The 13,612-nt window shown below is 43.4% G+C and overlaps 1 protein-coding gene across 1 annotated transcript in view; it reads right to left on the minus strand.

The window, feature by feature from the left end:
* LOC309560462 (cytochrome P450 2F3-like) overlaps positions 1-13,612 on the minus strand; it is a gene marked incomplete at both ends in the record, with an annotated part of 75,706 nt that overhangs the window by 9,706 nt on the left and 52,388 nt on the right. The window contains one exon of the mRNA XM_082264095.1: positions 7,349-7,536. Coding sequence (XP_082120221.1) covers positions 7,349-7,536 — 188 coding nt within the window. The remainder of the gene's footprint in view (positions 1-7,348; positions 7,537-13,612) is intronic.

Here is a 13,612-nt window from a genome sequence, read left to right on the forward strand (position 1 = left end):
TAGGGAAATACAGGGAGCACATGAAATGACAAAGGTAGTTTATAAAATATGGGATGGGATTAACAAACAATTGAAATGGGAATACAATTCACCAATGATAGCATTAAATGGCACTAAATACTTCCCACCAGGGAAAGAAGAAAAGGGTGGAAATTGGATAGGGAACACTCAATTAAAAGATATTCTACACAAAGGTCACATAAAAACACTTCAGAAATTAAAACAAGAAAATAAAAATATAAAAATAGATGATTGGAGATATCTCCAGCTGAGACATTTTGTCAGCTCATTACCACAGCCGATTAGGTCGGAAAAAAATCTTAATAACATCGAGAAACTGAGTTATTCCTCCACGCAAAGGCATGGAGTCTCTCAGATCTACAAAATGCTGACGGAATGGCACAGTCTGGAAAAACCTCCATATATAGTAAAATGGGAAAAAGAAATTGGGACACACTTGCAAGGACAGGAACTTGGGACTGTATTAAAGGTGGTCGGATCCACAGCCACAGACGTAAGCACAACAGAATTAAATTATAAATGTCTGCTTAGGTGGTACATCACCCCAGAAGTAATAAATAAATACCAACCAAACAAGATAGACAAATGCTGGCGGGATTGTGGCAACATAGGTACAATGTACCATCTATTTTGGGATTGCCCCAAGATAAAAGATTTCTGGCTAGAAGTTAGACAACTGATTGAAGAAATCACTGGAATAAAAATACCAAACGATCCATGGGTCTGCCTCTTTCACAAAACAATAATACCTTTAAAAAAATATAATATGACTCTTGTACCAACTTTGCTGAATATAGCAAAGGGAACCATACCAAAAAAGTGGAGAGAAAAGGAGAGCCCGAAAATAAAGGAATGGTGTAAAAAGATAAATAACAACTTTAATATGGAATATATATGTAACACACAAGAGGAAATTCCAGTAAACATGAAAAGAAAATGGGGAAAATGGAAAGAATTTAAAAAATCAACTAAATATATTGAAATAAATAGTTAAGCATATCTACCATGGGGAGGCATTGTAAAATGGAAGTGGTGGCAAGAAGGGGAGGAATATTGGGAAGGGGGGGGGAGGGAGGGAAAGGGAAAATATTTATGATATTTTAGTATTTGATTCATTGTATTTCTTTTCTGCATAACCTTAACATGTAAAATGTGAATCCTACTTTGAGAATACTGTTGTAAACTTAAATTTTATATGCAAACAAAAATAAAGTAAAAAAAAAAAAAAAAAAAAAAAAAAAAAAAGTCTAGAGCATGCAGACACAGCAATAGAGTGACCTCAAAAACGCCACTCATCCCTAAAGACTGGTAATATGGTGAAGTAGTCCAGGATTCACTTTAAGGCAAAAGGTGCCATTTGATACCACAATCATTGCACCTCACCCCAGGTGTGTGGGTAGGTGTGTACCGCGCTCAGGAAAAATTGAATAAATATCAACTAAAATAATGGTGAACTTAAATGCAGCTGTTCAAAATGGTAATGACCAAATCTGTTAAAGTGCAGTGCAAATACAGCGCAAAGATAAGTGAAAAAACTAATGACAATATTTAAAATTTCTAGGATGCAGCTGTTCATAAATAGTGGTAACCCAAAATTCACAAATGCGAGAAAAATATATCACAGCGCAAACAGTAGTGAATCATGTATAATAGTTAAGTGATTACGTTCTACTCAAAAAACTCATAAAGTGCACCGTGCAATTATGTGCAAAAAATGGGGTGTAAAAACCATGTAAACGTTTACTATATAAATAAAGTATATAAATATAAAGTGCCAGTCCAGATGTAATAGTTCTTTAAGATCTCAGTAGATGATAAGATGTACACAGTCCCAAAAAATGTCTCACGAAAGTGCTGGAGTGCCAGGAAGAAAGTGCACAAAACATGCAATCTTTTGTGGTGCAGTGAGCAAGTGCCGGACCTCCCCCTTTGGGTGTTCACTTACCGGACAATGGTGACCCCTATGCTGTATAGCAATAGAGATCGACAAGGCTTATGTCCTAGTAAGGAACCGGCTATCACAACTCCTCCAAGGCGAATGTATCTCCACAGATGTAAATGCCCCGATACATGTATTGGAGAAAAGGATGCTCATATAGTGTAAATCCGATATAAGGTTTTTATTGTGCAAATAATAAAAATAAACTCACATTTCGTTGCTAAGTTAAAGGCATATATGATAAAATTCTCGTCCTTCCTGGTAGCTGGTGCCGCTAGAACGCCCCGTGGTTTCGGCGTGCGTTCCACCGCACCGGAAGTGACGTATCGCTAGGACGTAGACCGGAAGTGCGTCGACGCGTTTCGCCCTCCTCTTCCGGGCGTTTTCACAGACGTATTTCCGGTCTGCGGAAATACCCCCATTTTAGTGAAGTTTTTAAAGTTTTGGTAGAGCAGGAAATTGAAAAGTTTAATGTTGGAAATGGGAGAAGACAAAAAGACATAGAATCTGGGATCAAACAACTAGAAAATAGAAAAGAAGTGGTTATCAGACCAGCAGATAAAGGGGGCGGTCTGGTTATTCTCAACAAAAAGGACTACCTAGATGAACTCAACAGGCTGGTTGGAGATCGGGAAACATACGAAAAGTTAAGGAGTAACCCTACCAACAAAAACAAAGCCAAGTTGAAACGATTGATTAAGAGAGCACGGAATGATGAATTGATTAACAAACGAGAAGCAAGATATCTGATCCCAGACGCCCCCCGTCTACCTGTAATTTATCAAATCCCTAAATTACATAAGAATCAAGTTAAACCCCCGGGAAGGCCCATTGTAAGCGGGATTGACTCCCTGTTTAGTAGATTAGGGGAATACATTGATTGCTTTTTGCAACCCTTAGCAAAAAAATTCCCAGCCTACCTGCGAGATAGCAAGGAGGTAATACAGATCCTACAGGGAGTTAACACCAATCCCCAACAGATATTGGCCAGTGTGGATGTGGACTCATTGTATACGAACATTTGTCAGGAACATGCATTACAAGCTATTAGGTGGGCCCTGGAAGGCTCAGACATGGAGCAAGAACAAGTTGAATTTTTACTACAGGCATTGGAATTGGCCATGAGTGAAAACTTTTTTTGGCATAGTGGTGATTATTTCAGGCAGATCAAAGGGGTGGCGATGGGGGCAAAATATGCCCCTTCGGTGGCTAATATCTTCCTAAGTAAATGGGAGGAAGAAGTAATTTTTAGCAAACCCAGACCGGAATTACGGTTATACAAACGCTACATTGACGACATTCTGATCATTTGGGATGGGGACATGGAGTCATTCCAAGAATTTATGTCAGAAATCAGAACAAATGAATATGATATCTCCTTCTCGGATCAGTGGAATAAGGAACATGTAAACTCCCTGGATTTGGTGATATACAAAAAGGATACAAAACTGTGCACAAAAACCTACTTCAAGGAAGTGGATCGGAACGGATATATTCCGTTACACAGTTGTCACCATCCAAGATGGCTGAATACAGTTCCAAAAAGTCAGCTAATAAGAATTAGACGTAACTGTGATAATGATGAGGATTATGAAATCCAGGCTGACACGATCCTAAAGAGATTTGAAGAGAAGGGATACAAGATGAAGGCCTTGAAAAAACTAAAAGAAGAAGTCAAGAAATCCAACAGACAACAAATGTTGGAAACCCGCCCAAAAAGTTCGGACAAACAGTATGGGACAGCTTTTATGACTGGTTTCTCTAGGCAACATAAACAACTAGAACACATAATTAAAAAACATTGGCATATTTTACAGAGAGACCCCATTCTTGAAAAAGTACTACCCAAAAAGCCTGTCTTTATCTACACAAAACCCACCACTTTGAGAAACAAACTAGCCAAGAACGTAGTAAACCCACCTAAAACCATGCAAACATTTTTAGATCAAACTGGTTTCTTTACATGTGGGCGTTGTGTAATATGCAAAACATCAAAACACAGAACCCGCAAAACCACACAATTCACATCCACTAGTAGAGGGAAAAACTTTAAAATAGATAAATTCATTTCGTGCATGTCTACCCACGTAACATATTTATTGGAGTGCCCATGCAAACTCCAATATGTGGGTCGTACAACACGTGAGCTAAGGACACGTTTAAGGGAACATGTAACAAATATCAAAACCGGTTTCAGAAAACATAGTTTGTCTAACCATTTTAGAATGGTACATAACAAAGACCCCTCAGTTTTAAAATTTTGTGGGATTGACAGAGTTAAACCCAATTGGAGGGGAGGTAATATGAAACAGGGAATTTCACAGAATGAGGGCAAATGGATTTTTTTATTAAAAACTATGCAGCCTGAATGATTGAATGTGGAATTTGACCTAAATTGTTTTCTGTCAAACTGGTAACACAAATTTCCAAATTAGTCCCCCATGCTCCTTTACGTTTTAAAATATTTTAAAATATTTCAAAATGATTTTTAACTAATTTTGGAATAATTATTGAATTTATATTTTTATATATTTTTTTACATATTTTATGTGTTTTTAATAGGGATCCACAATGGAATATTTAATTAGTGTAATATATTTTCCATTTAATATTCCATTCTTCTTCAATTGTCACATATTTGTAATGAAAATTGAAAAAATGGAAATGTGTGTTATGAGGACTAAAAAATCAACACACTTGGTGTCTTTTTGGATGTCGATAATGTATGGTCGATTGTTGCCCCAAAAAACAAAAAACCATTATCATAATTTTGGATAAGTGTCCTGTTGTACATTTAAGCTGCATATTTGCAAAACTTTGGCCCGTATTTCATTGATTTTAGAAACTATTGTATGTTTGTATTTGTTTATTGTGACGAGGAAATAGAAATATGGCGGCTCCAGTACTTCCTGTTGGGTGGAGATGAAGCCGCATACACCCATCAGGAACAGGAAGTTCGTCATTTGCCAATCAGATGGAGCAATACTTAAACACTGCCCATCGCCGCAGACCGGAAATACGTCTGTGAAAACGCCCGGAAGAGGAGGGCGAAACGCGTCGACGCACTTCCGGTCTACGTCCTAGCGATACGTCACTTCCGGTGCGGTGGAACGCACGCCGAAACCACGGGGCGTTCTAGCGGCACCAGCTACCAGGAAGGACGAGAATTTTATCATATATGCCTTTAACTTAGCAACGAAATGTGAGTTTATTTTTATTATTTGCACAATAAAAACCTTATATCGGATTTACACTATATGAGCATCCTTTTCTCCAATACATGTATCGGGGCATTTACATCTGTGGAGATACATTCGCCTTGGAGGAGTTGTGATAGCCGGTTCCTTACTAGGACATAAGCCTTGTCGATCTCTATTGCTATACAGCATAGGGGTCACCATTGTCCGGTAAGTGAACACCCAAAGGGGGAGGTCCGGCACTTGCTCACTGCACCACAAAAGATTGCATGTTTTGTGCACTTTCTTCCTGGCACTCCAGCACTTTCGTGAGACATTTTTTGGGACTGTGTACATCTTATCATCTACTGAGATCTTAAAGAACTATTACATCTGGACTGGCACTTTATATTTATATACTTTATTTATATAGTAAACGTTTACATGGTTTTTACACCCCATTTTTTGCACATAATTGCACGGTGCACTTTATGAGTTTTTTGAGTAGAACGTAATCACTTAACTATTATACATGATTCACTATTGTTTGCGCTGTGATATATTTTTCTCGCATTTGTGAATTTTGGGTTACCACTATTTATGAACAGCTGCATCCTAGAAATTTTAAATATTGTCATTAGTTTTTTCACTTATCTTTGCGCTGTATTTGCACTGCACCTCACCCCAGGTGCCAAGTAGCCTGATCTTGATCTCTCCTTCATGAAGTGGTGAAAACCTGGACTAAAGTGGGGTACACACTAGTAGAAAATCTGCCAAAAAATCCCGTCCGAGGTAAAATCGCCCGATTTTCGGCTAGTGTGTACACAACTTTCAGCAGCCGATGCCGACATTTTCAACGAAAAAAACGGAGGGACAAACACCAAAATTTTTATCGTCTGTCCCCGGACGACCAATTTTCGTTTAATGTGTATGCAGTGCGTCCGTGAAAAATCGGATACGAAAGACCGCGCATGATCTGAAGTTGCTGACGACCCCAAAAGTCTAGGAACAAATGTCCCGAAAAAAAAAATTGGACGAGAAATTTCGTGAACATTTATGCAGTCAACTAAAAATGGTTATGAACGCTGAGCAAGAGAGAGAGAAAAATCTGAGGATATTTCGTCCGATTTCCGTCAAGTGTGTACGGGCCTTTAGAATGTATGTCCTTTGAATAAACCAATATTTATGTAGCACTGCCCCCTAGGGAGCTGTTGAGAATTGCACTTTCTGGATTCCCCTGGGTTACCCTTAGCAAGGGGGTTACCCTTAGCAAGGGATAGCAGACAAATAGCATTTTAAGTCCTTGGCTCAGTCAATAAACAGTCCATGGGATGTTGGTTTTTGTGTTTTATTTTAGAACTGGGATGGGAGAAGGGATGAGTGGGATACTCCAACCTGAACTATGCACAATCCTGAGGACAACTAACTGCATTGTGTGCGGCAAGGCCGCTGCTTCACCTTGCCACTGAAGTGAAGATAAAGAATATGAACTCTTGTTTAGGTTACTCTTCAGGGTCTAACTTAGCACCCCCTTTCTCACTTGCTGTGTGTGCTGACCTCCTGTCCACTGACACTCTACTGGAGTGGTCCCCTTCCTGGGCAGACCCCTAGCAAGCTTCCCGGTACTTACGGACACTGTTTTTCCCTGGGTTGCTCTGCCTCCAACTCCCTTGTCAGCATCCACTGGACCTCCTGGCTCCGCACAACACTTCTGGTCCACAAGGCCAACCGCCTGTGACCACCTTCCTCAGCAACAGGAGGAGAGACAGCCGTCACCCTCCTCCTGGGACTTGGCTTCCCACCCAAAGACACCGTGTCACATGTGCCTGTGGCTTTTTTTTAACATATCCCAGGATGCACCAGTGTTGTGCCAACTCACTGGGATAGTCATAAAAGCCTGTGTGTCACTGGCTGGGTTTTCTCCACTGTCCAACAGGCTCCCCTATTGGATACAGTGGGGACACTTCCTAAGCCCAGATGAATCACACACAGACACATGCAACAGGCAAAACTAACAATCAGGCTCCCCTGATAAGCAGATGGAGCTGCTAAGCTTTTATCCACCTAGCACCTACCTAGGAGGGTGCTACATTTAGAAAAAGAAAACTGCTACTATTATATACAGTTTTTTTTTTTTTGTTCTGTGTAGAAGCCCTACTATCTGCATCTGCCGTATCTATATTATCTGTTATGATTTTCTGTTTCCCATTACCTGTGGCAGGAAGTATCCTCTGAAGTTAGTGTCTCGTATGACACAATGCGGGAGGCTGAGTGGGATGATGCTAGTAAAACGTTGTATTTCATGTATGACGGCATCTGTGTATGGCATTTTACTCCGATCTTCAACTGCGGGGCACCGGTTCCTTCCAATCACTTTGTCTATTTCCTGGTGAACTTTCTCTGGATAGATACACAGAATCAGAGATCAGTACATATCAGTTGCAAAGATGGGGACAGATGTTACCTGAGGTCTTGAGAAAGAGGTGAGGCCCAAAAACATTAGTGGGGGAACATCTTTTTGACAATTTTTCTTTGTTGCCTCTATGGTGAGCCCTCAGTATACAACTGAGGCTCATTATGGGGTGCTGACTTTTTTCCATTTTACATGCTGTTAAAAAACGTACAAAGGTTCTAATCCTTCCCCACGCTATCCGAAAAAGTTTGGCTGTCAATTCAATACTCTTCCTAAACTTGCGGAAAAACCTGCAGGAAGTATTCCTTCACCAACCAATCCCAGATATCTCACGTCGGGAGCGAACACTAATTATGCATATCTTTATGGCCACTAAACTATAGCAGGATCATGGGACACACTGGTGCTCGGTTTTGAAGTGGTTGAATGCAGGATACAAGGCACACTGATAAATGAAAAACTGCAATGCTTAATGACTCTCATGACCGTTTTTTACGTATTTGGCAGCCTTGGTTAGATCATTTTGCAGCGTTTTCAACAACTGACTGCTTTTTGGATATTTGATCGCTGGCACCTAGCCTAAAGCTTACTCGTAAGCCCTCTGAGGGGCAAGGGGAGATGGGGATGGTTCTCCCATCTCTTCTGATTCCTTTTCCTTCCCTCCCTCCCTTCCTTTTCCTTCCCTCCCCTACCAACCTCCCCCCCCCCCCCCGTTGAGGACATGTGGCCTGGTATGGTTCAGGAGAATTTTTTAAAAAATTTAGAGTAAGGTTTTCCTTAAGATCCATACCAGACCTAAAGGTCCCACATAAAATCCATAATAAATCTCTTTGCCTGCTCTCTCTTTTTCCTTTACTTCTATTCTCTTTTTTCCTCTTCACTCCAGTTCTTCTGTTCAGTTAGTTTTTTCTTTATGACCTCTCGCCAACTTAGTCAGCTCCCTTTTAAAAAAAAATCTTAACACCCCCCTTTTTTTACCTCCCCCCTTTTTATTGTTTTAGTTAGCTACTTATGATTGTCTGGGGGGGGGGGGGGGGGGGAGTTACTCATCGTTTGCTAATTCTCTGACCGGATTGAACGACTTTAGTTGTATTTTGTATTAGTGTGATGTTAACATTTGTTTGCTGCTCTTGTTTTGTTTGCTTTTTGGAAAACTGGATTTCTGCTTTGTGTCAAGCTGTAAGTTATGTTTCACTGCTGTTTTCTACCTTGCTTTAATAAAAACAAATCAAAAGAAAAAAAGTCTGGCTGGACATACAACTTACAGTAAGTATCTTCACAGTGTGACCAAGATGGTCCTCAAGTGTTTTTGGCTATAAAAGGGAAACGGGAGCATAAAAGGAAATCGATTGAATAGATTTCTTCCTATTAGACATGTGTAATTAATTTTGGTCCAAATATAAATTCAGACAAATGTTTGGTTATTCAGAGATGCGGATGTATCCGAATCTCCAAATGAAATAGTAACACATTTTTTTGAAATTCGTTTTCAAATCAATTCTAAATTTTCAGAACGATTAGAATTTGGATCGGTTAAAAAATGATCGAGCGATTTGAATTTTGTGTGAAGAATAGCTGGTTGTTAAGGGGCAGGTCAGGAAGCCAGCCACCTCGTTCTTAACAACCGATGATTTATCAGCTGCCAGCGGGCTTTCCCACTGACAGTTGAATGTACACAGAATTGCCTGGAAATAAAAAATCTGAATAAAAAAAAAAACCATTGTGGAGTTTTTACTCACTTTTTACACTTTTTGGTGAATGATTAGAGGTACAATGTACCCCATACTGATTCACATGGGGGACGGGATCTGGAGACTCCCTTGTTAAAGCTGGCTTCCAGATTCTGATAAGTCACTCCCCTGCACCCCACAACCATGGGGGCCAGGGTTCTGGGGAAGAGGCCCTTGTCCTCATCAACATGGGGACAAGGTGCTTTCGGGGGGAACATGTGGGCATGTGGCTTGGTATGGTTCAGGAGATTTTTTTTTTTTAATTTTGGAGTGAGGTTCCCCTTAAGATCCATACCAGACTTTAAAGTCCCCCGTAAAATCCATACTAAATCCAAAGGGCCTGGTGTAGATTGGGGGAGACCCCATGCCTTTAATTTAAAAAAAAAAAAAAGTATGCCATTCTGAATAAACAATGCTATATATACACAACACAAATTTTGAAATTCTGAAAATTAATTGGTCTATTGGCCGATATTGGACCAATACGTTTTCAGAATTTCAGGATTCATCTGGTATCTTCGGCATTCCTTTTGTATATTCAGAAATCAGAATATCTGGTTGTTAAAGCGGAGTTCCGGGCACAGAATCGTTTTTTCAATGAACATACCACCGGGACAGTCAGGGCTAGTACATTCCACAATGGCTAGCCTCTGATCTGTCCCGGTTCGCACTTACCTGCAAGAAGAAATACTCACTTTTAAAATTTCTTCTCCAGCATTGCCATCTCTGTTGTGGGCAGCTGAAGCCAGCGCGATCCTCTTCTGCGTCCTCTTCCGCGTCTTCTTCTCCCAGAATGCACCTTCACCGGCCCCTCTCGTCACTTCCGGTGCGGCGTCGCATTCCTCCACAGCTTCTGGGCATGCCCAGAAGCTGTTTAGCAGGGAATTCGGCGTCGCACCGGAAGTGACGAGCGGGGCCGGTGCTGTTGCATTGATTCCTGGGAGCGATGACGTTCAGCTCCCAGGAATCATTGCAAACCGGAAGTTACGGCGCGGGCCGCGGCCACAGGGGGAGGAAGTGGAGAATAGGTGAGTATTTCTATCTACAATTACAAGGTAAGTAAAAAAAATAAATAACCCTAACTATCCAATTCCTTTTCAGGTGAAGAAGAGCAAGCGGATGGACACAAAAGCGATTAGGTCAATTTTGTGCCCGGAACTCCACTTTAAGGAGCGTGCGGCTACTGGCATCCAAAGGAGTTATAAAGTCAGGAAGGTTTTTTATCTTAAAAAGCCTTCTGTGTGTAGCAGCCCCCTAATACTTACCTGTGCCCCCTCTCTGTCCAGCGACGGCCGCCCTGGGACTCTCCCTCCTGATTGGCTGAGATAAGTCAATCAAAGTTAGTGAGCCCATCAGGAGAGAGAGGGGGCGGGACCAAACGGCAGCTATGTCTGAATGGACATTCGGCGCTGCAGCTCGGCTCGGGTGTCCCCATAGTAAGCTGCTTGAAAGGAGGGATGCACTCGAAAGGAGGGAGGGGCCAGGAGCAGGAACTAGGGACCTGAGAAGAGGAGAATCTGGGTTGCTCTGTGCAAAACCAACTGCACAGAGGAGGTAAGTAACAAACAGCATGGGCCTCCCTCCGCTAATCCATACTAGGTCCTTCGGATGCCCCTCCAAAAACATACCAGGGCACATGCCCTCAACATGAGGGGGGGGGGTGCTTTGGGGTAGGGGCAAGAGCACATTGCTCAGAGCAGGTAAGTATGACATGTTTGTTAAAAAAATCAGTTTACAATCACTTTTTTTGCAGGGAACTTCAGTATCTGAACCCAGAGAAGCTGGAGGCTGAGAGACTGGAGGTAAATTACAGTGGTTGCAAAGGCAGAAAGTTCTCTGTATTATGGTAAAAAAAACCTTCTGCATGCAGCTACACCCCCAGCCTGTTCCCCTTTATACTTACCTGAGCCTGATCTTGATCCAGCGATGTGCATAAAAGCTGAGGCTCTCTCAGCTCTCTCTCTCTTCTCATTGGCGTAGACATAGCAGCCGGAGACATTGGCTCTCACTACTGGCATTCACAACCAGCGAGGAGGGAACAGGGGTCAGACTGAGCCATGCTCGGTGTGTCAATAGACACACTGAGAGGGGCTTGGGAACGAGTACGCATGAGTGCCCCCATAGCAAGAGGCTTGCTATGGGTGCACTCAGTAGGAGGGACGAGCAAGAATCACCAGCGGGAGACCTGAGAAGAGGAGGATTGGGGCTGCTCTGTGCAGAACTATTCCACAGAGTAGGTAAGTATAACCCATTTGTTATTTTAAAAAAAAATTACTTTATCATCGCTTTAAGGTATTATAATGAATTTACCCACTTCACGCAAAATCATGTACATGTACGTCATTTTGTTCAAGTGGTTAAACCAGGGTGATGCCTGCAGCCAGAGGCATCACTCTGGGACCGTTTTTAGAGCAGACGGTTGGCTGTCATGAGATAACAACCGATGCGGCTAAATAGCCACTTGACCATTACTATCCGGAGACCCGAGCGATCAGCGGTCACGGAGTCCCGAACAAGGCCGGAATCAGCTTAGATCCGGTCACCTATGTAGTAACTCAGATATTACGTTTAAAAAAATGCAAGGTATTCAAAGATGCTGATTTTGGCGGTTTGAATACATTGAAGTGCAGAGGAGGGGTTTGGGGTCTTTTAGACCCCAGATCCCCCCATAAAGCGTACCTGCCACTGCCTATTACTGTCACAAGTGATGTTTACATTTCTTGTGACAGCAGTAAGGCCCCATGCACACGGGGCGTTAGAAAAAACGTACGTCAAAGTTAGTTCTGACGCCGGAAAAAGCAGCTGTAAAAACGTGCTTTCAGTAGCTTTTTCCATTGGCGTTATTGCACGTTTTGCCACGTTGCTTTTAGCAGCGTTTTTTTTTCTTCCATTCAAAATCAATGGTTCCCTATGGGAGCCTATTGATTTGAATGGAGGTCGCACCGCAACACCGCAAGTCGGATCCGACTTGCGGGGCGACTTGCGCTGTGAGAATCTTGAGGGGGAACTCCACGCCAAAATGGGAAAAAAACGGCGTGGGGTCCCCCCCAGGGTTCCAAACCAGGCCCTTCGGGTCTGTTATGGAATTTGAGGGTAGCCCCATGCCGAAAAAACGGCATGGGGTCCCCCCCAAAATCCATACCAAACCCTTATCCGAGCATGCAGCCCGGCAGGCCAGGAAAGGGGAGGGGACGAGCGAGCGGCCCCACCCCCCCTGGACCACACCAGGCCACATGCCCTCAACATGGGGGGGGGGTGTTGGTTCTTTGGGGCAGGGGGAGCTCTGCACCCCCCACCTCAAAGCACCTTGCCCCCATGTTGATGAGGACAAGGGCCTCATCCCCACAACCCTGGCCGGTGGTTGTGGGGGTCTGCGGGCAGGGGGCTCATCGGAATCTGGAAGCCCCCTTTAACAAGGGGGCACCCCAGATCCCGGACCCCCTCCCTATGTGAATGGGTATGGGGTACACTGTACCCCTACCCATTCACCCCATAAAAGGCAGTGTATGGAAATAACGACAAGAGACGTTTTGGAAAGTTTATTAAAAATCTTCATCCGACTCTTCTTGTCTTCTCCTCTCCGGGGTCTTCTCCGGGGTCTTCTGCTCTTTTGCTGTCCGCCCTTCTTGTCTTCTCCTCTCCGGGGTCTTCTGCTCTTTTGCTGTCCGCCCTTCTTGTCTTCTCCTCTCCGGGGTCTTCTGCTCTTTTGCTGTCCCCCTCTTCTTGTGTTCTTCTCTCCGGGGTCTTCTGCTGTCCCCTCTTCTGCTGTCCTCTCTTCTTTTCTTCTCCTCTCCGGTCTTCTGCTCTTTTGCTGTCGGCTGTCGGCTGTCTTCTTCCTCCGGTCCTCCTCCGACGACGTCTCCGCTGATTAAGCCTATCTCCGGTCTCTTCAGCTTATTATATAGCCATTAGGGGCGTGGCCCCGATGACGTCATCTGGAGACCCCGCCCCCTCATGTCACAGATGACGTCATATGTGACATGAGGGGGCGGGGCCTCCAGATGACGTCATCGGGGCCACGCCCCTAATGGCTATATAATAAGCTGAAGAGACCGGAGATAGGCATAATCAGCGGAGACGTCGTCGGAGGAGGACCGGAGGAAGAAGACAGCCGACAGCAAAAGAGCAGAAGACCGGAGAGGAGAAGAAAAGAAGAGAGGACAGCAGAAGAGGGGACAGCAGAAGACCCCGGAGAGAAGAACACAAGAAGAGGGGGACAGCAAAAGAGCAGAAGACCCCGGAGAGGAGAAGACAAGAAGGGCGGACAGCAAAAGAGCAGAAGACCCCGGAGAACACCCCGGTGAGGAGAAGACAAGAAGGGCGGACAGCAAAA

This window comes from Pelophylax lessonae, assembly GCF_965119305.1.
Source record: "Pelophylax lessonae genome assembly, chromosome: 7".
Lineage (NCBI taxonomy): Eukaryota > Metazoa > Chordata > Amphibia > Anura > Ranidae > Pelophylax > Pelophylax lessonae.